The following is a 21,765-nucleotide window of genomic DNA, read 5'->3' as shown; positions in this document are numbered from 1 at the left end:
TTGACTGCCTTGTGGGTATGGGGTTTCCTTTTGGGGGTGAGGACAAAGCTAAAAATCAGATAACGCTGATGGTTGCACTATGAATATAGTTGCATTGTGAATATACTAAAAATCACAAAATTGCACATTTCAAACAGGTGAATTTTGGGGTTTGTAAATTGTATCTCAATAAAGATGTTGCATTTCCAAATTACAGAATCCAGAATTATCTTATCCTATTTATTTCTCAAACCTGTGCCGAGGAGCCCTTCCTTTTTGGCCAGCAGTAGGCTAGATGCTAGGTGCTCTGAGAATGGAGAGATGAATGAGATTGCCTCCAGTCTAAAATGAGATCTTGGTGCTAAAATGGTTAATATATGCAAACGGGGATTACAACCTGTGTGTGACTCAGGGGTTAAAGAGACCCGCTGGAATCCACCGGTTAGAACCTTGAGATTGCTTGACCTTGGGCTCATCTTTCCTTTCTAGATCTGTCAAATGGGGATGACAATTAGCGTTTTTCTCCTATGGGAAGCGCTGGGCATCTGCTAGGAGCTGCGGCAGTTAGAGCCGGGGTTGTGGCGGGAAGCGCACGATTATCCCGTTTTACAGCTGCGGGCACAGGCTGGGCCCGAGGAGAAAACCCAGGGCGTCCCCGCCTGAACCAGTCTCGGGACTCCGGCTCGGAGGTGGGTTTCGGGGACGCCCACGTGTCAGCCCTGGCGCGTGCGCGCGTGTGCCCGGCGGTTGGCAGCGGCTATAGGCGCCGCGGCCGCGCAGCGATGGAGAAGCCGGGCAGGACCTTGAGCGCAGCGGTCCGGGAGCACCTGAGGCAGCTGTGTCTGCGCGAGTTCCCGTGCGGCACCGGCAGCTGGGTGCGCTCTGGGTGCGCTCTGGGGGCCGGCGGGGGCGGCGAGGACGGACTCGGGGCTGGGCGGGGGCGGGGCTGGCCGGGGGCGGGGCGGGGCGGGGCCGGGGGCGGGGCGGGGCTGGCCGGGGGCGGGGCTGGGCGGGGCCGGGCGGGGGCGGCGCGGGGGCCGCAGGACGCGGCTGAGCTGGAGAAGCCTGAGGGGAGGTTTGGGTCTGGGCGTTTCGGAGGCCGCCTGACCTGGGGTGCGGCCGGACCCTGCGAGGACTCTGCGAGGACTGTGGGCCTGACCCCCATCCCGAGCACATCAGGCCCACCTGGGGTAGGGCTTCTCAGCCTGTTAAAGACACCAGGCACCTTTGGGGGTGAAAGCTTTTGCCTGGGCAAAGAGCCTGTCCACCTTCAGGTGCCGCAGGGCTCCTAGCGAGAGCCCCCAGGCCGAGTGCAGGGCGTGGTGCTGGTGCCTGCAGGGGCTAGTGGGCCTGGGAGAAGCGGCTTCCTCCCTCCCTTCCTGTCTCCTTGTTTCTGAGGCCAGAAACACTTCCCTTCGAAGGCTTCCTCCTGGGGAGCCAGTGTGGCTCAGGAGGGCTAGAGCAGGTGTGTGTCCACGCCCCACTCCCAACAGCTGGGTGCTCCTTCTGGGGCTGAGGAGCATGACACCGAGAACCTGCCTCCCTCAGATGTGCACACGAGTATCCTGAGGGTCTAGAATGTTGCCCTCCCACTTGCTGGAGAGCTGGCGCCCCACACACTGCAGGCGCTAAGGGGAGGTCAGTGTTCCCATTTTCATAGAGAAGAAAACCAGGACACCAATCAAGGAACCAGTTCATGTGTTTCATCAACAAACATTGTTGCACAACCTACTATGTGTACCTGGCATCCACTGGGAGCTCTTGGGGTTTCACGGATATCTCTCAAGTGTCTCCTGGAGAAAAGGCTGGGAGAAAGTCCACTCTGGGACTCATCATCCCCTGTGACATCTAAATTCTGAATTCAACCTTTTCAGCCTTGCCACTTTTTCCTCAAAAGCCTTTCCTTGGTTAATACACCTCCCAGATTGCCTTTTGCTTGCCTCGTAGCTTCCAGTGCATCAATCTTAAATATTTGGATGCTCTCACCTGGTGTTTCCAGGGTCCCAGCTTGAGTAAGCCCCTAAAGGCAGAAATGTAGTTCTCAGTCTGTAGTTCTATCCATGGCTAATAATCAGTCAAAACTGATTACTCACTGTCTAGATCTCTAAACTCTTTATCCCTGATTGTCCTATCTTACAATCTGCTCTATCTGGGAAGTCTTGAATCCTTGAGAGGGCTGAGTCACGAGTAGCACATTCTCCACCTCCACCACTGCAGAATAAGTCACGCTTTCTTCCTCGAACTCCCCGAGCATGGAGGGAGCTGATCCCCAGAGAGGAGGAGGTCGTGAGCCCTGGGGAGGAGTCGGTGGAGGCCCTGCTGGACCTGGTCCGTAGCCCCCACTCACCCTGGGCTCTGCTGGAGGGCTCCAGTGCAGAGGACCGTTTTCTGAAAGAACTGGCCATCCAGAATCCCCTGGTGCTCAAAGACACCTTCTTCTACTCCTACTTCAGATCCTTACGGGTGGTGGACAAGCAGGTAAGAGCCGGGGGTTGAGGTTAAGGAGGCCATTCCCCTATAAAACTGTACAGTCCTTAGTGGTGGGGCCTCGGTGTTAAATGGGAGGAAGGATGGGACGGTAGCTCTGTCCCCCTAATTTCACCAGCCGCTCCACCAAGCAGGGCCAGCTGCTCATTTGTTGGGTGTCTTCTTTCTTCGTCCCTGGGGGAATCCAGGTGTGTCTTGTATAGCTGGCTTCTGGTGCACCCTGCAATTGGCCCTCCTGGGTCCTAGGAGAGACCTCTAAAGTATCCATATTGGTTTTAATTTACACTGTGGGGGCCCAGGTTTAGGGAGGGTTAGGCCTAGTACCGTATTAGTTTCTGTTACGAAAAAGCCTTCTTCGCTTCTACCAGTAACAGAGTCCCATGCTGCAAACTCAGCCTTCCTGCTTTTGCTTCTCCTTTCCCGGAGAAACTGAATTCCCACAGTACCAGGCGTGAGGAGCAGGAGCCACTCCTACCAATCTGCCTGGGACTTTCCCACTGTCAACTATGAAAGTTTTGTGTCCTCAGAACCCCTCAATCCTGGGCAAAGTGGCATAGTCACCGGGTAGGGCCCCAATGACTTTGAGGCCACAGAGAACTGAAGATCTGCAGGAAGACCTCTGAACTTTAGGTCTGACCCTGCTGTGTGTCAACTAGCAATAGCTTACAGCCTCGGGATTCACTGTGGCCCAGGGGTAGACAGCAAAGAATATGGGATTCCTGTCCTGGTCTTTGGAGCTCACAGTCCAACAGGGGACACAGGACACTGGGCTGGAAGTTGTACAACCTCTCCAGGGGGTGGGGTGGGGGCTCAGAGGTAAGAGACCACCCCGTGGTCAAGGCTCTGGGATCCTGGTGGGATGTGCAGGAGAGTCTGTGAGGAGGGTGGTTAGGGAGAGAAAGGGGGTTGGTGTGCGCCAAGTAAACCCCTCGGGAGGGTCAGTGGCCAGCTGTTGCTGCCCTCCTGTAGACCCTATTTCTGCTCCACAGCTGCCTCGCCCATGAGAGCTCTTAACTTCTTGACCTTTCCTTCTAGGTGAACCTGGTGGATAAAGGTCTCCTGAAATTTCTAAAACTCGAAGAGTTGGTACTGAGTGCCAATCAAATCAAGGAGGTTGATGCCATCAACCTGCCCCCAACTCTCAAGGTAAAGAGTCCCAGGCTCCATTTAGTGTCTGCGGGCTGCTGCAGCCCAGAGACCCTGCCAATGGAAGGTTTGGCCAGTGTGGCTGGGTGCCAAGGGCCAGCCCCAGGCTTTGGAGAGGGAGGCCAGATTCCTCAAAAAGTACAATTTCCACGTGACCCAGCAATTCCATCTCTCAGTATATGCCCCAAAGAATTGAAGGCAAGGACTGGGATTCTTGCAGGCCAGTGGTGGTCAGCATTACCCACCACAGCCAAAAGGTGGGGCCAACTGAAAGGTCCATCAGCAGATGGGTGGGTAAGCAAAATGTGGTCTCTCCACACAGTGAGATGTTCCTCAGTCATAAAAGGGAATGATTCATGCTAAAGCATGGATAAAACTTGAAAACATTATGTTGAATGAGAGAGGTCAGACACAAAAGGTCACATATTAGATGATTCCACTTCCACAAAATATCTAGAAGAGGCAAATCCACAAGGGATCACAGTAGAGCAGAGGTTACTGGGGTCAGAGTGAGGGCAATGGGGAGTCATTGCGGTACCCAGTGGGGGGACCATTGTGACGGTCCAGAACATCCATCTGGGGTGGTAAACATCTTCAGAAATAGGAGTGATGATGGCTGCACAACGATGGGACTCTACTTAATGCTTTTGAATGGTACACATAGAAATAGGGAAAATGATGAATCATATATATTTTGCCACAATGGGAAAAAAAATCACTTTAAATAAAGCTAGCCCAGGCTTTATGATGTGTTTTCAGCTGAACATATCAAAATGATCTCAATTTCAAATTAAGTGTGGAAATTAGTAGATACAGTGGCAGAAGGGACTCAGAAATATGGCTACATGCTGGGCCTAGGAAGAAACCAGGAGAGGCCTTGGAGCAGAAAGCCAAGAATGCTTCGTGACGCTCCAGCTGATGCCTTACTGGCTCCAAAGGCCAGCGGGGACCCTTTGGCTTTCCCGAAGATGTGCCGCCGTGGGTTGAGCGGCGGCAAAATGCTATGCATGTACCCATCCTCTCCGCCATCACCTCCTATGCCAAATTTTCACATCTCCTTCACTAAGGAAAAGAAACTTTCCAACACCTCCTGCAGAAATATCCCCTCCACCCCGTATTTTAAAGGGAGTCCAGATGGGCACAGGGCGGCGTGGCATGAGTACTACACAGTTCCATCCTGTTGTTTCTTAGGGAGGGAGGGGAAGGACAGATGGACGGACAGACTCCAGCTCACAGGCACCATTCTTTCTGCTTCTCTCAGGTGCTGGAGCTCTATGGCAACAAGATCACCAGCATGGAGTGTCTGTGTGCCCACCCGCCCCCACGTCTCCAGCACTTGGGCTTGGGTCACAACAAGCTTCTGGGCCCCTTAGAAAGTCTGTATGTCACCGCGGATCACTGGTAACTGGAGAGCCCCGGATGGAGAGAGAGACACTTAAGTCTTAGGTTTGGGTGATTCCACCCTGGTGCCTTGAAGGACTCACCTTAGCTCCTCCCTCCCTTCCTTCCTTCCTTCTCCTTCCTTCCTTCCTTCCTTCCTTCCTTCCTTCCTTCCTTCCTTCCTTCCTTCCTTCTTTTCTTTTTTGCTTTGCTTTTTTCTATAATAATTGTTGGTTGGCTGCCAGCTCCAGACCTAGGATTTATTTCTCTGACCAAATAAGCAAAAATTCCCACTGAAGTCCAAGGAGAGATACAAGAGGTAGCAGGAGTGAGTCAGACCTTTCCCTCTGATGCTTTGAGAGCAGGATTTCTCAGCTTGGATATTGCCGACACTGGAGTGGGCAACTGGGGTGGGGCTGTCTCATGCTCCGTAGGAAGCAGAGCAGCACCTCTGGCCTTCATCCACTAGATGCCAGTTGCACCCCCACACCAGTTGTAACCACCAAACGTTTGTAGACTGTGCCCACTAGGTGGGGTGCAAAATCACCCCAAGCTGAAAGTCGCTGCTCTACAGACTACTCTTGGTTTGGCTTGTCCCCTTTGGGAGTGAGTGGAGGGAAACAAAACCTGGGGTCTGAGGAGTATGGGGGAATCAGAGGCCACCTGCGAAAGGCTGTCAGAGGAAGGCCTCCAGAATATGCCTGGAGGATTCCCAGGGTTTCAGCATCTTGGGCGGCGCTGCGTGGGCTTCACTATGGTTCCCTTCTCCGCAGCCTGGAGTGGGCAGAAGGCATCGGTCAGCATCCCTTCCTTGCTTTTCTAGGTTATCTGGAAAACGATCTCAGGTGGCCCAGCTGTATACACTCTTGGAGGGTCCCCATCTCTGATCATAATTTCCTTCTTTCTCCTCCTCCTTCCACCCTTGCCATAGCCTTGGCCATGCACAATTCCAGTTTCTTCCACTGACTTTAGCTGCCAGAGAACGTAGCCCAGGAGGCAAGCGTACATTTTGGACCTCCTGTGATGGCTGATTTCAGACTCATACCATGGACTGTGCACCATGTGTTCTGATTTTTTATTTGGAAAACAGACTTTCTCAAAACCTAGGTTACCTGCTTCGTGCCAAGTGTGAGTTTCATAAAAACACGTAAGGGAAACCTCTGTCTTTCACTGAGATTAAAACCAGGGTCCCCTTCTCACGGATGGATTTTCCTCGGGTCTTCCCAGTCTTCTTGAAGGCTGTCATTGGACAAGGTCTGTGTGCTGGTCCCCACGAAATGTCCTTTTGGGCATTTCCCCCTCAACTGGCTACACAGGCCAGAAAAGCAGGGCAGAAGGGAGCGGGACGCGCCTGAGTCCCGTCTGCTGGAGGCCGTAGGGTATCCATGTGACCATGCCGTGCCCCTCACATTTTTCTTGCTGCTGTTCTCAGATCTGGAACCTGTTTGCTTTCTAGTTTGTGCAGTTGGGGAACACACCTGTGCGCCCCCTTCCTGGCCAGTTTTTACCAGACTGTCCTCACTGGCACGTTCCTCTTCACTCATGTTCCCCCAAGAAATGAATCACGTGGCTTCTTACGACCATGAGCCAGTCAGGCTTTGGAAGGTGTCCTCTAGCTTCACGTACCCTATTCTCAGGTCCTCATATTTACCTGCCTCTCTTACCTCCCTCCACTGCTCCTCCCCATGTGGCTTTCCTCTGCCTTCCTTGCCCGTGTCTGTCTTTGTTGAGAACCTTCTGGAGGCACAGTGCTGTATCAGATCTATGGGAGGTACCAGGAGTTTAACTGAGAAGGAGAGATCTATGTAAATGGAAGTCAGGGGAGGCAGGATGTGACCAGGGCCATCTCTGTGTCACAGTGATGATGACAGTGTCATGGGGGGAGGGGGCAATAGGACTGAGAGGTGCTTCCCAACAAGGGGGCTAATTTGTGAGACAAGGGTGGGCTGGGGCTCCCCTCCCACCCTCAGCACAGGCCTGCTGTCTGTCCTGGACACGGGGTGCTGGGGGATGGTGAGCAGGGCAGGCCTGGTGCATGACAGCTGCCAGTCCCCACCCCTCTGCTCACCCTGCCTCTGGACTCTCCTGCTCCCCTTCTAGGCCCAACCTTGTCTCTCTGGACCTGAGCTTCAATGACCTGACGGACCTGCAGGGCATGATCGCCAGCCTCAGCACCCTCCAACATCTGAGGCTGCTTGTGCTGCAGGGGAACCCACTGGGCCTGGTGCCCTACTACCGAGGTTTCACCATCGACAGCCTGTCCCGGCTCTGCGTGCTAGATGACATCACCGTGTCTCCCAGTGAGAAGTATCAGTTCAGGGGGCTCAGCCACCATGGGGGTGAGGAAGCCGATGTGCAAAGTGGGGAGGGGCTGGTATTTGATGCCCTGAGCCTCAGCTTGCCTGTCCACCATCATACAGGGTGGCCTGTCCCTGCAGCTCCCCAGTGGACCCACACCTTAGTCAAGTGTAGCTCACCTTCTTGATCAGAGTCCTCTCCCAGATTTTTGATCTCTGTACTTGGGATTGGGGGACAGAAGTGGTAAGGAGGGTGAGACCATCCTAGGCAAACAGGAAACATTCTTGAAACCAATTTCTTTACTTCTGCGGTGGCTTGAGATCACCCCCTTGTGGCCCATGCCACAAGCTGCATCAGATCCTTCTCAGGGTAAGGGTGATACAACACTGGTAACAAACAGCTCCCGGGACTGTGTGCCTGGCTGTGCTAAGGTAACAGGTATTCTTCATCTGTAACCATCCTGCAAAGCAACTACTGTCATTCCCATTATACAGATGAGGAAAACAAGAGGGGTGTCTTACCATCTTACCAAAAAGGGACGTGCTGCACATCACTGTGTTTGAACTTGGCAGAACTGGGATTTGAGCCCAAGTCTGCACACTGTGAGGCTGGGCCCGGGTGGAGGAGAGAATGCAGGGAGCCTGTTGGGCAGCCCTCCCCTGCCTACCCCTCACTTCCGCCCATCCCCCTTGCAGACCTTTTGGCATGTGAGGCGCAGCTCGTGGTGACCATTGGAAATGTCAAGGGGGTTCCCGACACCTCTATCTTGGACCCCGACCCGGGGCCCCAAGGCCCTTTTATCAGTTACAGCTACTATGTGACCTACGGTTTTGTGGAAGATGAAGAAGGAGAAGGAAGTAAATATGGTGGTGTGCTGGCTGAGGTGGGTTCCCCTCGGGCTGCTCCCGGGAGCTCGGGGGCACAGGGTCTCCTGTGCGGTGCAGCAGAACCGCTTCTTGGAGCCCAGAAAACCCCCTTAATGGGAGCTTTTTGGTTCACACCCGACTCTGAGGGGGAAGCGGCTCTGGTCAGACCCTTTCTTGCAGCTCACTGCCTTCGCCTCCTTCCTTTGCCCTTGAAATCCCAGCAAATGGCCTCACCAGGGAGCAGCATGTACAAGCAGGCTTCTCCCCTACCTCTCCCCCTACCTCTGCCCTACCTCTCCCCTAACTCTCCCCTAACTCTTCCCCTAACTCTCCCCCTAACTCTCCCCCTAACTCTCCCCCTAACTCTCCCACTAACTCTCCCCCTAACTCTTCCCAACTCTCCCACTAACTCTCCCACTAACTAACTCTCCCACTAACTCTCCCCTTAACTAACTCTCCCCTAACTCTCCCCCTAATTCTCCCCCTAATTCTCCCCTTAACTAACTCTCCCCTTAACTAACTCTCCCCCTAACTAACTCTCCCCTAACTCTCCCCCTAACTCTTCCCCTAACTCTCCCCCTAACTCTCCCACTAACTCTCCCCCTAACTCTTCCCCTAACTCTCCCACTAACTAACTCTCCCCCTAACTCTCCCCCTAACTCTCCCCTTAACTAACTCTCCCCCTAACTCTTCCCCTAACTCTCCCACTAACTCTCCCCCTAACTCTCCCCCTAACTCTCCCCTTAACTAACTCTCCCCCTAACTAACTCTCCCCCTAACTCTCCCCCTAACTCTCCCCCTAACTAACTCTCCCCTTAACTAACTCTCCCCCAACTCTCCCCCTAATTCTCCCCCTAACTCTCCCCCTAACTAACTCTCCCCCTAACTCTCCCCCTAACTCTCCCACTAACTCTCCCCCTAACTAACTCTCCCCCTAACCAACTCTCCCCCTGCTTCTCCCCCTGCTTCTCCCCTGCTCTTCCATCACTCCTCTCACCAAAAGCAAAGCCGAGGGTATCCTCCAGCCAGGAGAAATGGGGGACACCCTAGCTCCCGCAGAAATCGTTCCTCCCAACGCAGACCTCCCAGGAGGGGCAAGACGGGCATTTAGACAGCAACAACCACCAAACCAAAGCCTCCTTCCCAAGCCGCGCGTGAGGGCCTGCGTTCTCGCTGCCGGCCCGGCCCGGGGGCACAGGCACCTGCGCCCACACTTGCGCGCTGCGGGGGACCGAGCGGCGGCCCCGCGGGGTCCGTGTGTCTCCCGCAGACCGTCGAGCCCGCGCCCCGCGGCGAGCCGCTGGGCCAGGACGTCCGCCAAGAGCCCTCCGAGGGGCGTGAAGAGTCGGTGGAGTCGGGGCCGTCCACCCCGTCGGGGCAGCGGGAGGACTCGCTGGCCTCGGGCGCGTCGGCGCCCCCGCCCTGGGTGACGGACTCGGCGGAGGAGCTGGAGGCGCTGGCCAAGCTGCGGCCGCGGGCGGACCCCCGGCTCGGCCCCTCCGCGGGGTAAGGATGCGGCGCGGGGCCCGGCCGCCGCGTGGGAACCTCCCCTGCCGTGTTCGCGGGTTGGAGCCTCCCGCGGCCTCCTCCCGGGCCTCTCCCTTACCCCAGGCCTCCAGCCCGCTGCCCGGCCTCCTGCGTGCCGCGCTTTGCCTTATGATGAAGAATTTTACGAGCACTTAGCGTCACTTCTCATTTAGTGTTTGAAGTTCTGTTAACTGATTTTGTGACTAATTGCTAAACACGGGACTTGGTGTGCTTTTTGTTTTGTTTACAAAATTCCTGCTATCAGCTGGTTTTGTCGTTGGATTCTTCTGATGGGGCGTTGGGGGGGGGGGTGGTGGTGCAGAAAACGGAACTTGTGACTTCTAATTAACTGAGCCTCTGCCCCATGCAGACCCTGCTACCGATGCCCTCAAGGAATTGGGAAAGCGAGCTTCTCCCCTAGCTAAAAGAGTTATTTTTTAAAAAATTACTTCAAACCTCCACAGAAGGTAAATGATCAGGCTTGTGGAGACTGTGGGGGGAGCCGCAGTGGCTCCTTGTGTCGCGTTCCCTGGACTCGGCAGGCAGCTGCCCCCACTGTCAGAGGAGGGGAGGCAACCTCCAGCCCCCAGCCAGGCTCCTCAGCCGGCCACCGCTGATGATCTTGCGGTGGTCGTGGTGGTTGAATTTTTGAAAATATTCACAAAAACGTAAGAACTACAAATGATTCTGCTTTTTAAAAAATGTGTAAATTAGAAAATAAAAGCCTCTTCTCATGTATCCATCTAATTCATCCCATGGAATGAAGTACTCTTTTATTATTTATTAAATATTTTTATATATTTGAGAGACAGAGATCACGAGCGAGGGGGTAAGGGCAGAGGGAGAAGCAGACGCCTTGCTGAGCAGGGAGCCCAACGTGGGACTCGATCCCAGGACCCCAGCACCATGACCTGAGCGGTAGGCAGGCGCTTTACCGACTGAGCCAGCCAGGTGCCCCAGGATGAATTCTTCTTAATAGTTTTGTGCATATACTTCCCAGTCATGTGTACAAAGCTATATACTCATAATTTGTTTTTAAAAAAAATGAACACATATTCTGGGTATCAGTTTGAAATTTGCTGATTCTCCATGTGGCTGTGGACAAACCAACCTGTTCTATTATGTTTTTATTTTTTATTTTTATTATTTTAAAAATATTTTATTTGTTTACTCGAGAGAGAGAGAGAGAGAGAGAGAGAGAGGCAGACACACAGGCAGAGGGAGAAGCAGGCTCCATGCAGGGAGCCTGATGTGGGACTGGATCCCAGATCTGCAGGATCACGCCCTGGACTGAAGGCGGCGCTAAACTGCTGGGCTACCCAGGCTGCCCCAGTAAAAAAACATAATTTAAAAAAGAAACAATATAACAGAACCTCTGAAGACTCCCCAGGCCCCTCCCTCTTTCCCAAGGGTCATCATCAACTCAGGTGACACCATTAGTCACCGTGCCTCTCTCAGACCTTTATATAAATGGCATCGGGCCGTAATCCTGGGTCTGGCCTCATGGCACGCTGTGCACATCTTCTCAAAAGCCTTGTCCTCGTCCCTGGCCACAGCCTCCTGGGTGATGGTGCCCTGTCTGCCTCTGCCCTCCCCAAGGACAGTCCTCTTCAGCACCACCCGCAAGCCCTGGACAGATGTCATTCCCTGCAACTATGAGATGCAGCACAGCCTCAGAGATCTGGTGCCCCTCAAGGCCTTCCTGCTGGCGGGAACCACCGTGACCATTGTGGAGGAGAAGGTGGGTGGCGCGGATCCCCACACTCCACACGTGGGCCCCTTCCCCAGCCTCCGCTCTTCTGTCCGGGTGCCGCGTGGCTCTGCTCCCGTGTTGGCAGGCCCTAGCTAGCCCTGGCCTGGCCTGTATTCACCGCGGCCACCTCGCTGTCCCCTAGATCCTCTCCTGGCCTCTGGTGCCGCCTCCTGTCGACATTGTGTCGCCTGCCAAGAAAGGAAAAGGGGAGAAGGACAAGAAAGGGAAGAAGGACAAAGACAAGGAAAAAGACGGGAACGACAAGGCAGGGAAAGGGGAGAAAGGGACGGCAAAGGTACCGGCTGGGCGGCGGTGGCTGTGGGTGCTCTGGGCCTGGTCCGTGGGGGCCCCGTCTGCTCTCCGGCCTCTCCCCTCCGCAGGAACAGAAGGCGTCCAAGAAGAAGGAGCTTCCAAAGGAGCTCCGCCAGGACCCCCCCATCCTGCGCGTGCTGGGCAGTGGCCTGCTGGCCTTGGAGCCCCTGCTGGCGGGGGAGTCACTTGTGTCCTCCGTGTGCAACTTTGGGGTGATCCGCACCCCGGAAATCGACAGGCTGATGTTTCTTAGGGTACAGCGGGGCCTCTGTCCCTCCTGTCTCCACCGAAGCAGTGCTGGGCAAAGAGGGGCTCCAGGGGGCTCTGAGCCTCCCAGACTCCTCCGGCAGGCCCCGGGAGGCACGGGCAGCACTGCCCAGCTCCCAGCTTTCTGGGTCGCCGGCTCCTTGGGCAGCCTTCTCGGGCGTGAGGAGCCAGGCAAGGGGGCAGGTCAGGCCCGTTCCTCTCTGGAAGGCCGGCCTTGCCTCCCTGGGTGGGGAGCCCCACAGGACTGCACAGGCATCTGCACCGCCCCTTCCCAAGCACGCCCTGACTCCAGGGAGCCTCTCATGTTGTGGTTCTTTCTCTCAGGATTTGAAGAAGAACAAGAAAGCTAAAAATGGTAAGAAGTGATGATGGTGACCGAGAGCAGGGAATGTTCAGTGGGAGCCTTAGTCTGTTCAGGCTGCCGTAACAATGCCAGAGCCTGGCAGGCTGGTAAACAACAGACATTTATTTCTTGCAGTTCTGGAGGCTGGGAAGTCCAAGACCAAGGTGCCAGCATCGTTAGGTGAGGGTCCTGGTTGGTAACCAGCCCCCTTTGCTACATCCTATGGTGGAGGGGGGTAAGGGGTCTCTCCAGAGCTGCTTTTTATAAGGATACTAGGCCCATTCATGAGGCTCTGCCCTCATGACCTCATGACTTCCCAAGCCCCCATCTCTTAATACCGTCACTTCTGGGGGATTAGGATTTCAGACCATAGCAGGACCTTGGGAAGGATTAGCCTGGTTGGGGACCAAAGAGATGGGAGGATGGAGAATCATACCTTCTGGGCAGTGGGAAGGCCATGCCCACCCTAAGGACCAAACCCTACATCTTTCCTGCATCCCTGAGACAAGCACAGCGTGCTATAGGTTTTGCTAAGGACAGGTGAGGTGGTCTGGGGTGGGAGCCAGGTGATGTGGGATAGGGGGCTGAGTTGGGACCAGGCCAGGGTCCTTCCGGCTCGGCAGTTGCCTGGCTTGTTTCAGGTCCTTGGCCCTATTTGCCCCACAAGGAGTGTGGGCTTGTTCTATGAACAAGGGGTGGTCAATGAAGCCTCTGAAATAGGTAACCTTTAGATCTGAGTTTAGAAAGAACTGGCAGGCTTGCAAGGAGCAATAGGAGATGGGGAGAGCAGTTGGGAGGCTGCTGCAAAGTATACAGTAAAGTCAGGGCAGCACTATTCCTGACAGCCAGAAAGTAGATTCAGCCCAATGCCCCTCAGTGGACGAATGCCCAAACAGGACGTGGTATTTCCATACAATGGAGATCCCTCAGCAGAGAAGAGGAACAAGGCACTGCATGGGTAGAGCTCAGAGGGATGGCAGGGAAGGCAGCCAGTCGCAAAAGGCCATATAGTGTATGATTCCATTTATGTGAAATGTCTCGGAATGAGTGAATCCATAGGGACACAAAGTAGATCAGTGGGGGCTGAGAGCTGGGGGAGGGAGGTGACTGCTAATGGGTACAGGGTTTCCAGGTGGGGTACAAAACGTTCTGGAGTTAGATAATGATAATGGTTGAACAACATTATGAATATACTAAAACCCACAGAAGTGTACACTTAAAAGTAGTTAAAATGTTGACTATTATGAGAATTTTATCTTGATGAAAAGAAATTCACCTTAAAAAAAAAATGTAAAAGGCAAGAAATGCTGAGGGCCTGACCTGGAATGGACAGCAGAGACAGTGCGGGGGAGACAGGTCTGAGAGTTACTGGGGGGCCAGGAGGGTAGTGGGCAGGAGAGGCTTCTGCTCAGGGCCTGCAGAGCTGCCCCTGGGGTGAGTTTGATTTTGTACCTGTGAAGGTGAAGTGTGTGGAGCATCCAAGAAGCCTTGCCCTCACCTGCCCCTTGTCACCCAGTGCCTTCTCCATCTCCTTTGCCACCACCCCAGACAACCACAATGGCCACCTTGCTGCACCTCCTTCCTCCCACCAGCCACTCCGTCCATTCCGCTGCAGTAGCCCGGGTGATCTTGTTGGCAGGTCCGGCCAAGTCACTCCTCTTTTGGAAATTCTTCCATGACTTCCTGCTGGCTGCATCACAAAATCCACATTTCCATGTTCTATAATTGCAGAGCTCTGCTTGGAATACTTAATCTACACTTGCCACTGTTTCCTCAGCTACTTCATCTGTCAAATTTTAGCTTCAATTGCCTTCTTTCAGGAAGCTGATCCTCTGGATGGGTTGCCTTCCTTGTTTCCTTCATAGCACCTGGTGTTTTCATCTATAGTACTCAGCACCAAGCAAACTATAGAGATGCGAATCTAGATAATTGTTTTATTTTTATCTCATCTACTACACTGAAACTATAAGGGTGGGGGGATGAACTTGCATTCTTTAAAGTTGTACAATCCCGTCCCCAGCATAGTAGACTCATAGTAGGCCATCAACATTGAATGAATGAATCAGCTTAATGGTATTTATTTATTTATAAAGATTTTATTTATTTATTCATGAGAGACACAGAGAGAGAGAGAGGCGCAGAGGCAGACGGAGAAGCAGGCTCCATGCAAGGAGCCCGACATGGGACTCGATCCCGGGACTCCAGGGTCACACCCTGGGCCGAAGGCGGCACTATACTGCTGAGCCACCCGGGCTGCCCAGCTTAATGGTATTTAAAACCATGAAAATACACGCGCTTATGTTGACAGAGAAAAGGAGTGAGCACAGCACGCTGGGGAACACTTCAGATTTTGAGCAGGAAGTGACAAGTCCTGCGAGGATGAAATTTAACCATATCCTTTTTTTTTTTTTTTTTTTTTTTTAATTTAACCATATCCTAAAGCAAAATCCAAAGATATGGAAAGGAATGCAAAAATAGCACCCGAAGTGGGGCACCTGGGGGTGGCTCAGTCTTTAAGCATCAAACTCTTGATTTCAGCTCAGGTCAGAATCTCAGAGTTGTGTGATCGAGTCCCATGTTGGGCTCTGTGCTCAGCATGAAGTCTGCTTAAGGTTTTCTGTTTCCCTTTCCCTCTGCCCTTCCCCGCACTTGCATGCTCTCTCCCTCAAATTAATAAAATCTTAAAAAAAAATAGCACCCAAGGTAAAATTCACATCTGCCATCCAATAAAAAATTATCATATATGGAAAAAAAGCAAGAAAACTTAATATATAATGAGAATTTATCAATCATAATTGACTCAAAAATGACATACATGTTAGTAGACAAGGACATTAAAACTTATTATAATTATATTCCATATATCTAAGAGGCTAAATGAAAGATTGTGGTATGTAGCAATATGGACAGTAAACCAAACTTTTAGGGATGAAAACTACCATGTCATATTAAAAACACATTCACTGGGATTAATGGCATATTAGATAATTCAGAAGAAAAGATTAGTAAACTGGAAGCAGTAGAAACTATCCACAATTAAACGCAGAAAAATGACTGGGAAAAAATGAACAGAACATCAGTGAATTTTGAGACGAAGTCAGAGGAGCCAATGTCCATATAGTTGGCATCTCCAAAGGAGAGTGGGAAAGGCAAAAAGGATATTTGAAGAAGTAATTGCTGAAACATTTCCAAGTTAGGCGGAAATTATAAATACATAAATCCAAAAAGTTTGGTGAACTCAAAACACAAAAAGCATGGAGAAAACTAAACCAAGCTAGATAATAATAAAACTGCTTAGGGATGACTGGGTGGTTCAGCGGTTGAGTGTCTACCTTTGGCTCAGGGTATGATCCTAGGGTCCGGGATCCCGAGTCCTGCATCGGACTCCTAGCGGGGAGCCTGCTTCTTTCTTTGCCTGTATTTCTGCCTCTCTTTCTCTGCATCTCTCATGAATAAATAAAATCTTTAAAAATAATAAAACTGCTCAAAATCAGTTATAAAGACAGGAACAAAGATAAAGATGACAGCAGTTTTATCATCGGCTGAAAATGCCAAATAAAAGACAGTAGAAGAATTCTTAAACATTTAAGGAAAAATAACTATCAACTTAAAATTCTTCTTTTAAATCTTTTTTTTTTAAGATTTTTTTTTGTTTGTTTGAGAGAGAGAGCACAAGGGGGTGGGGGTGGAGAGGTAGAAGGAGAGAGGAGAAGCAGGCTCCCTACTGAGCACCAGAGTTAAGATGGTCTTACATTTCTTTTTTACATTTTTGCAAATCTTTTTATTGTCTGGCTTAATTGACGGTTGCACTGAAATAGCCGGTTCTGCAGTTAATCTCTTGTGTTGCGGTTGTTGAAGTGGATAATGAAAATCCAATCTCATATGGTCATGTAACTGGAAAAGGGAATATTTTAAAAGACTTTCAAATAACTGGATATTTTTCTTTGGTATTATGTCAAATTTGACAACTAGTAGTTTTTTAAGAGCGGCTACAGAGTGAAAACTATATTTCATAGTTATGTTAAAATCCATTGGTCTACATTGCTTTTTTAAAAATTTTTTACACTGCATTTTGAAGGGCTATCTTACTCATGCACAATTTGTAACATCAGGCATTGGTTATCTGTAAAATACTGGCTCACTGAGTTATGCAGATCTTCCCGACTGTCGACACATATACATTACCCCAAAATCACATTGTTTATCAGCACCCATGTCATTGGAAGAGTCTTTGAGTATTGGGAAACTCTTTATGGTGGCAGATACCACGTTCCAAAATTCTAGTTTCTACTTGCAAGCTCAAATGTTACAGATTCATCAAAATGCTTCCCGTTTTCCCTGCAATGCCAGACTTCATTCGCTTTTTAAGAAAATATCTGCCCAATATTCACCTCCGAATAACCGTGGTTGGTCAATATTCTTTGAAAACGTTGCTCAACCTGTTTCATATTTTCTCTGGAATTATTTGACTTTAGGAATGGGCTGGGGGGTGGGTTGTAATTAAAATTATTCCAAAGACCAAAAACAGAAAACACTGCTCTGAGACACCAGCAGCTGCTTCAACGCGCAACTGCAACAGCTGCGCCTGGTTAAGGGATCTGCTCGGCCGAGACGGGCCGGGCCGGGGCTGGCGTCCCGCGCCCCCAAGCGCGCTGCCCTCGGGTCGGAGCACAGCTCTGCGTGTCGGGGACGCTCGCGTAACGAGCCCGTCCAGGGCGGCGGCGAAGCAGCCCGCACACCTCTCGGGACTCACATACTCGTGTTTTTATTTCTCAGAAAAGAAAAAATCTGCGTTTGCAATTTACGAAAGCGACTACCAGCCGCAGCCGCTGACCGTGGAGGTGCAGATCCAGCTGAACCAGTGCCGCTCGGCCGAGGAGGCGCTCCGGGACTTCTCCCTGTAGGGCGCGCGATTAAAGGCTGTTCTGATGCCCGCAGCTCCGCGTCCGTGTTGCCGCCACGGCGGGGGGCGGGCCGGGGCCGGGGCCGGCAGGTACAGGGCGGGTGCCGGAAGCCGGATGTGGGAGGGCGCCCGCGGCCCCGCCCCGCCCCGCCCCGCCCCCGCCCCCGCCCCCGCCCCCGCCCGCGGCCCCGCCCCGCCCCGCCCCGCCCCCGCCCGCGGCCCCGCCTCGCCCCGCCCCGCCCCCGCCCGCGGCCCCGCCCATCGACCCCCCCGGAGCCAGCGGTGCGAGGCTGACGCTCCGGGTCCCCGCTCGCCTGCCGGAGCTTCTCGCCAGTCCCTGGCGCGGTGTCCCGGCTCAGGTAGGTCCGCGGGGGGACGGCAGAGCGGGACCGGGGGCAGCCGTGTCTCACGGTGCCGGAGGGCCCGGGGCTGCCAGTGCCTCCGCACGCCGCGCCGCGGCGAGGACGCTGGGTCTGGCGGCGGGGTCGGCTCCCCGGGGGGCGGTCGGGGGCCAGGCGGCCTCCTGCCGCGCCCCGGCTTCCGTTCGCCCACCGGGGCCCGGAAGGCTGGAACCGGCCTTGCGGACCGGGAGGGGTGTCCGCCGCGGGGCCCCTGCTCCGGCGACCCCGCCCGCTTTCGGCCCGCACAGCAGCAGTGTCGGGTTGAAAGAAGGAACTGGCCTCTTCCCCCGTCGTAGCGTGTGGTGTCACCGGGCCCAAGGACCCGAGGCGGCTGTTCCCCAGAGACCATTGCAGACCCTTAGGACTCAGCACACTTGGGCGTGTGGTGCACTCAGTGAAGCCCACGCGGGTTGAGAGTCAGGGTCCTGGGGGCGCGCAGTAGCAAGGGAGACCTGCGCTGGGCAGGCGGGTGGGGGGGGGCCGAGGAGCGGCCCGGGACGCGGAGCGTGCGCCAGCCTTTGGGGAGCCCGGCTCCGTAGTGGCCCCGGGGGCTGCGGCAAGGCGCGCGGGCGCGGGTTGGGCCGTGGGACCCGCCGGAACCAGAGCGCCGGCCCAGCGCGCCTCTCTGCAGACGCAACCGCCGCCCCCGGGGCTCCGCGCTGCGCGGCCGCCGCGCCCGTCGCAGCTGCGTCGTGGGTCTTCACTAAGGCAACAGTTTCCTGGCTGGTGCCGTTTCCCCTCTCGCCTTTCCCACAACCCGTCATCTAAGCTGCAGCAGCGAGGAACCTTTCAAGCAATGCACTCCTGTCACTGCCTCTGCTCAGTCCCCCAGTGGATCTCTGCGGGGGTTACAGTAAGCCCGAGCTGCCCCCGCCCTCCCCTCCGCTCCGCGGGCCAGGGCTCCGCTTCTCCGCCCTGCACTGGCCCCCTTGGAGGCCTTCACCCTCATACTCCGGCCACGCCGCGCTCCTGCCCCGACATCGCGCCTGCACCTGCTCCAGGAGCTCCGCTGGGCTCTGCCTGGCACACTCTGCTCCCGATCTTTGTGGTCTGGTCCCGACGTTCTGTTCTTGCTCCAACGTCCTTAATCAGGGAGGCCTTTGTAGACCACCTACCACGGGCTGAAACAACCTCCGGGTCACCGTATTCCCTTCCGCTTCAATTTCTCAGCACGGTCTGAAGTCCGTGCTGGTTCATTTGGTGTCTCCCACCTCTGGCCGGCCTGCCCTGCCTACCTCTGCGCCCCGAGCGGCAGGGCTGGGGCCAGTGTGGGCGGACTGCGTGCCTGTGCTATGCTTGCTCTTGTGCAGGTTCCTCGAACCCGCATTTCCCTCGAACCCGCATTTCAGGGCCTTCTCCGTGGACTCAGGAAACCAGAGCTGAGTGAGGGGGACGGACGGGGGGCAGTGGCTGCAGGGGAGGTGGCCCTGGTACATGAGTGAAGAGCTTTTGTGCTTTTTGTGCAAGTGGGTTGTTTTTGAAACCCCATTTTAAGCGACTCCCGCCAAGAAACCTGTGGGAAAGAAGAGACTTCTTCCAAGAAGCCGGGGGAAACTCCAGGCAGATGTGAAGGATGTGTTGCGTGGTTCCTTCCCTGGGGGCGCAAACTAAGGGCAGAGCCCAGGGCCCCCTTCCCTGAGACCCAGCCCGTCCCTGAGACCCAGCCCGTCCCTGAGACCCATCCCCGGGCTGGCCGCCAGCAGATCACACTGCCGGGTTTTCAGGGGAAATGGTTTGACTTTAGACTCAAGGGCCCCAGAGGTCAGGGTTTGTGCCTAGAACGAATTTCCTTGGAAATGAACCGGCTCTGTGCCACGTTCACCCTGATACTCGAGTTTCCTGGGAAATGCCCAAAGTGCACATGCTGCTTCAGGTGTTCTGTGTTTTTAATTTTTTCAGTTTAAGTCATCTTGACACCCAGTGTGGAGCTCAAACTCCCCACCCTGAGATCAAGAGTCACATGCTCTCCTGACAGCCCCCCGAGGCTCCCCAGTTTTAAAGCAGCTGCAGGTCCTTTTGGGGGGAGAGTGGAGACCCCCATGATGCCAGCAGAGAGGAATGCTGTCCCCCTCCCTCCCCCCACACACCCTGGAGAGGGACTCTGCCACGCAAAAGGCAGAGGTAGGCCGGCAGGACATGGGCTGCTGGGTGGCTGCAGGGCGGTGGCTCACAGCGCTCTCTCCCTGCAGGCCCTGCCATGGTCCGCAGGCTGGGCTGGCTGGTCCTGTACGGCCTGGCTGTGCTGCTGCTCAGCTGCCTGCTCTTCCTGAAGAAGGAGGCCAAGCCAGTGGGGGGCTCGAGGGCCCACCAGCCCTTCTGGGCTCCCCCAGGGCCCCGCCGCAGCCAGTGTCCCCCCAACCGCACAGTGGCTAACATCTCCTTGTCCTTGCCTAGCCGTCACCGCCTCTTCTTGACCTACCGCCACTGCCGCAACTTCTCCATCTTGCTGGAGCCTTCGGGCTGTGCTGAGGACACCTTCCTGCTCCTGGCCATCAAGTCACAGCCCGGCCACGTGGAGCGGAGGGCGGCTATCCGCAGCACGTGGGGCCGGGTGGGGGGCTGGGCCAGGGGCCGGCGGCTGAAACTGGTGTTCCTTCTGGGGGTAGCGGGACCAGCGCCCCCTGCCCAGCTGCTGGCCTACGAGAGTCGGGAGTTTGACGATATCCTGCAGTGGGACTTTGCTGAAGACTTCTTCAACCTGACGCTTAAGGAGCTGCACTTGCAGCGCTGGGTTGCAGTGGCCTGCTCCCAGACCCGCTTCATGCTAAAGGGAGATGACGACGTCTTTGTCCACGTCCCTAACGTGCTGGAGTTCCTGGATGGCTGGGACCCAGCCCAGGACCTCCTGGTGGGAGATGTTATCCGCCAGGCCCTGCCCAACAGGAACACCAAAGTTAAGTACTTCATCCCCCCATCCATGTACAGGGCCCGCCACTACCCACCCTATGCTGGGGGCGGGGGCTACGTCATGTCCAGGGCCACCGTGCAGCGGCTCCAAGCAGCGGTGGAAGAGGCCGAACTCTTCCCCATCGACGATGTCTTTGTGGGCATGTGCCTGAGGAAGCTGGGGGTGAGCCCCATGCACCATGCTGGCTTTAAGACATTTGGAATACGGCAGCCCCTGAACCCCCTAGACCCCTGCCTGTACCGAGGGCTCCTACTGGTGCACCGCCTCAGCCCCATGGAAATGTGGACCATGTGGGCCCTTGTAACAGATGAGGGGCTCAGGTGTGCGGCAGCCCCCTTGCCTCAACTCCGAGGGGTGGGTTGAGTAGACCCAGTGTTGATTTTCCTATCATGATGACAAATTGAGAACCTTGACACTTGACCCTGATGTGTCAGGGAATGCTGACTTCTTTTTTGTAACCCCCACCGGAACCTTGCTAACACTTATTAAAAACACTGAAACCTGGCTTAACTTGTACCAGCATGTGTTGAATGGGAGCCAAATTTGGCAGCATCTCTAGCGAGGGGAGGTCTCTGTGTGTGTTTCCTGGAGCCCCTTGGGGTGCTGCCAGTCTGGGAGGTGAAGAGGCTGCATAGGGCCCCAGAATATACACACAAACATTTTCTTTTTGAAGTATAAAACAAAAAAAGTTATTCTCCTTCATATACAATAGAGGAACTTGAAGGAAAGAAGGAAAGAAGTGTGGTTGGAATAGGTCCTGTTGAGCACCAGGTAAACACTGCATTCAGTTCTTTAACAATAATGGACTTCTGGCTCCTGGGCTTCAGCTGTCCTTACAGGCAACGAGGCCAGATCACAGAAGGCATTAAAAACACTTAAAAAGAAATCTTATAAACAAGCTCCCCTTTCCCAAAAAACACACATTCCTATGGAGGGAGCAAAGACTAAATCATATTTGAAAATGTGAGTAAGATTGGAAACAGAAGTTAAACAGCTACCGAACTTGTGGGCGTGACAAACAAGGACCCTTCTCTCTGGCTAGGCTGCCGAGATGCTCTGGGTGGGAGGTAAAAAGATGGCTGAGCGGAGAGCTTGCTGAGTGGGGTCAAATGTTAAACAGGGTGCAGTGCCCCAGGGCAAAGAGCCAGGTCCACAGGGGTGAGAGGCCAGGCACTCACAGCTCACTAAGGCCTTC

The 21,765-nt window shown here is 54.2% G+C and overlaps 2 protein-coding genes and 1 long non-coding RNA gene across 6 annotated transcripts; 2 read left to right on the top strand and 1 right to left on the bottom strand.

Moving 5' to 3' along the window:
• Window positions 1-550: 550 nt before the first annotated feature.
• On the top strand, window positions 551-17,289 carry LRRC43 (leucine rich repeat containing 43). 4 transcript variants are annotated; one of them, XM_038574941.1, is made up of 13 exons: window positions 551-668; window positions 2,197-2,457; window positions 3,502-3,612; window positions 4,874-5,013; window positions 7,093-7,331; window positions 7,986-8,173; window positions 9,427-9,662; window positions 11,283-11,424; window positions 11,579-11,731; window positions 11,817-12,002; window positions 12,340-12,370; window positions 12,494-12,538; window positions 17,135-17,289. In XM_038574941.1, the coding sequence occupies exons 4-13, from the start codon at window positions 4,907-4,909 to the stop codon at window positions 17,260-17,262; spliced, it is 1,455 nt and encodes a 484-aa protein (XP_038430869.1). In that variant the 5' UTR covers window positions 551-668; window positions 2,197-2,457; window positions 3,502-3,612; window positions 4,874-4,906; the 3' UTR covers window positions 17,263-17,289. The 4 variants fall into 4 exon arrangements, with proteins under 4 accessions (XP_038430869.1, XP_038430870.1, XP_038430872.1 ...); XM_038574942.1 differs by lacking the exon at window positions 551-668 and adding an exon at window positions 725-854; XM_038574944.1 differs by lacking the exon at window positions 551-668 and adding an exon at window positions 758-865.
• LOC119866145 lies at window positions 15,006-18,949 on the bottom strand. The gene is made up of 3 exons (XR_005379129.1): window positions 18,655-18,949; window positions 17,193-17,256; window positions 15,006-16,252 (listed from the first exon to the last, which is right to left on the bottom strand). It is a non-coding gene; the product is annotated as an uncharacterized LOC119866145 (long non-coding RNA).
• B3GNT4 (UDP-GlcNAc:betaGal beta-1,3-N-acetylglucosaminyltransferase 4) lies at window positions 17,512-21,076 on the top strand. Its single transcript, XM_038574948.1, has 2 exons — window positions 17,512-17,620; window positions 19,852-21,076. Exon 2 carries the CDS (start codon window positions 19,860-19,862, stop codon window positions 20,931-20,933), a length of 1,074 nt encoding a protein of 357 aa, XP_038430876.1. The 5' UTR covers window positions 17,512-17,620; window positions 19,852-19,859; the 3' UTR covers window positions 20,934-21,076.
• Window positions 21,077-21,765: the final 689 nt, after the last annotated feature.

This window comes from Canis lupus, chromosome 26 (genome assembly GCF_011100685.1).
Source record: "Canis lupus familiaris isolate Mischka breed German Shepherd chromosome 26, alternate assembly UU_Cfam_GSD_1.0, whole genome shotgun sequence".
Taxonomy (NCBI): Eukaryota; Metazoa; Chordata; class Mammalia; order Carnivora; family Canidae; genus Canis; species Canis lupus.
The sequence above is the reverse complement of the archived record's forward strand: the minus strand, read 5'-3'. Positions and strand labels throughout refer to the sequence as shown.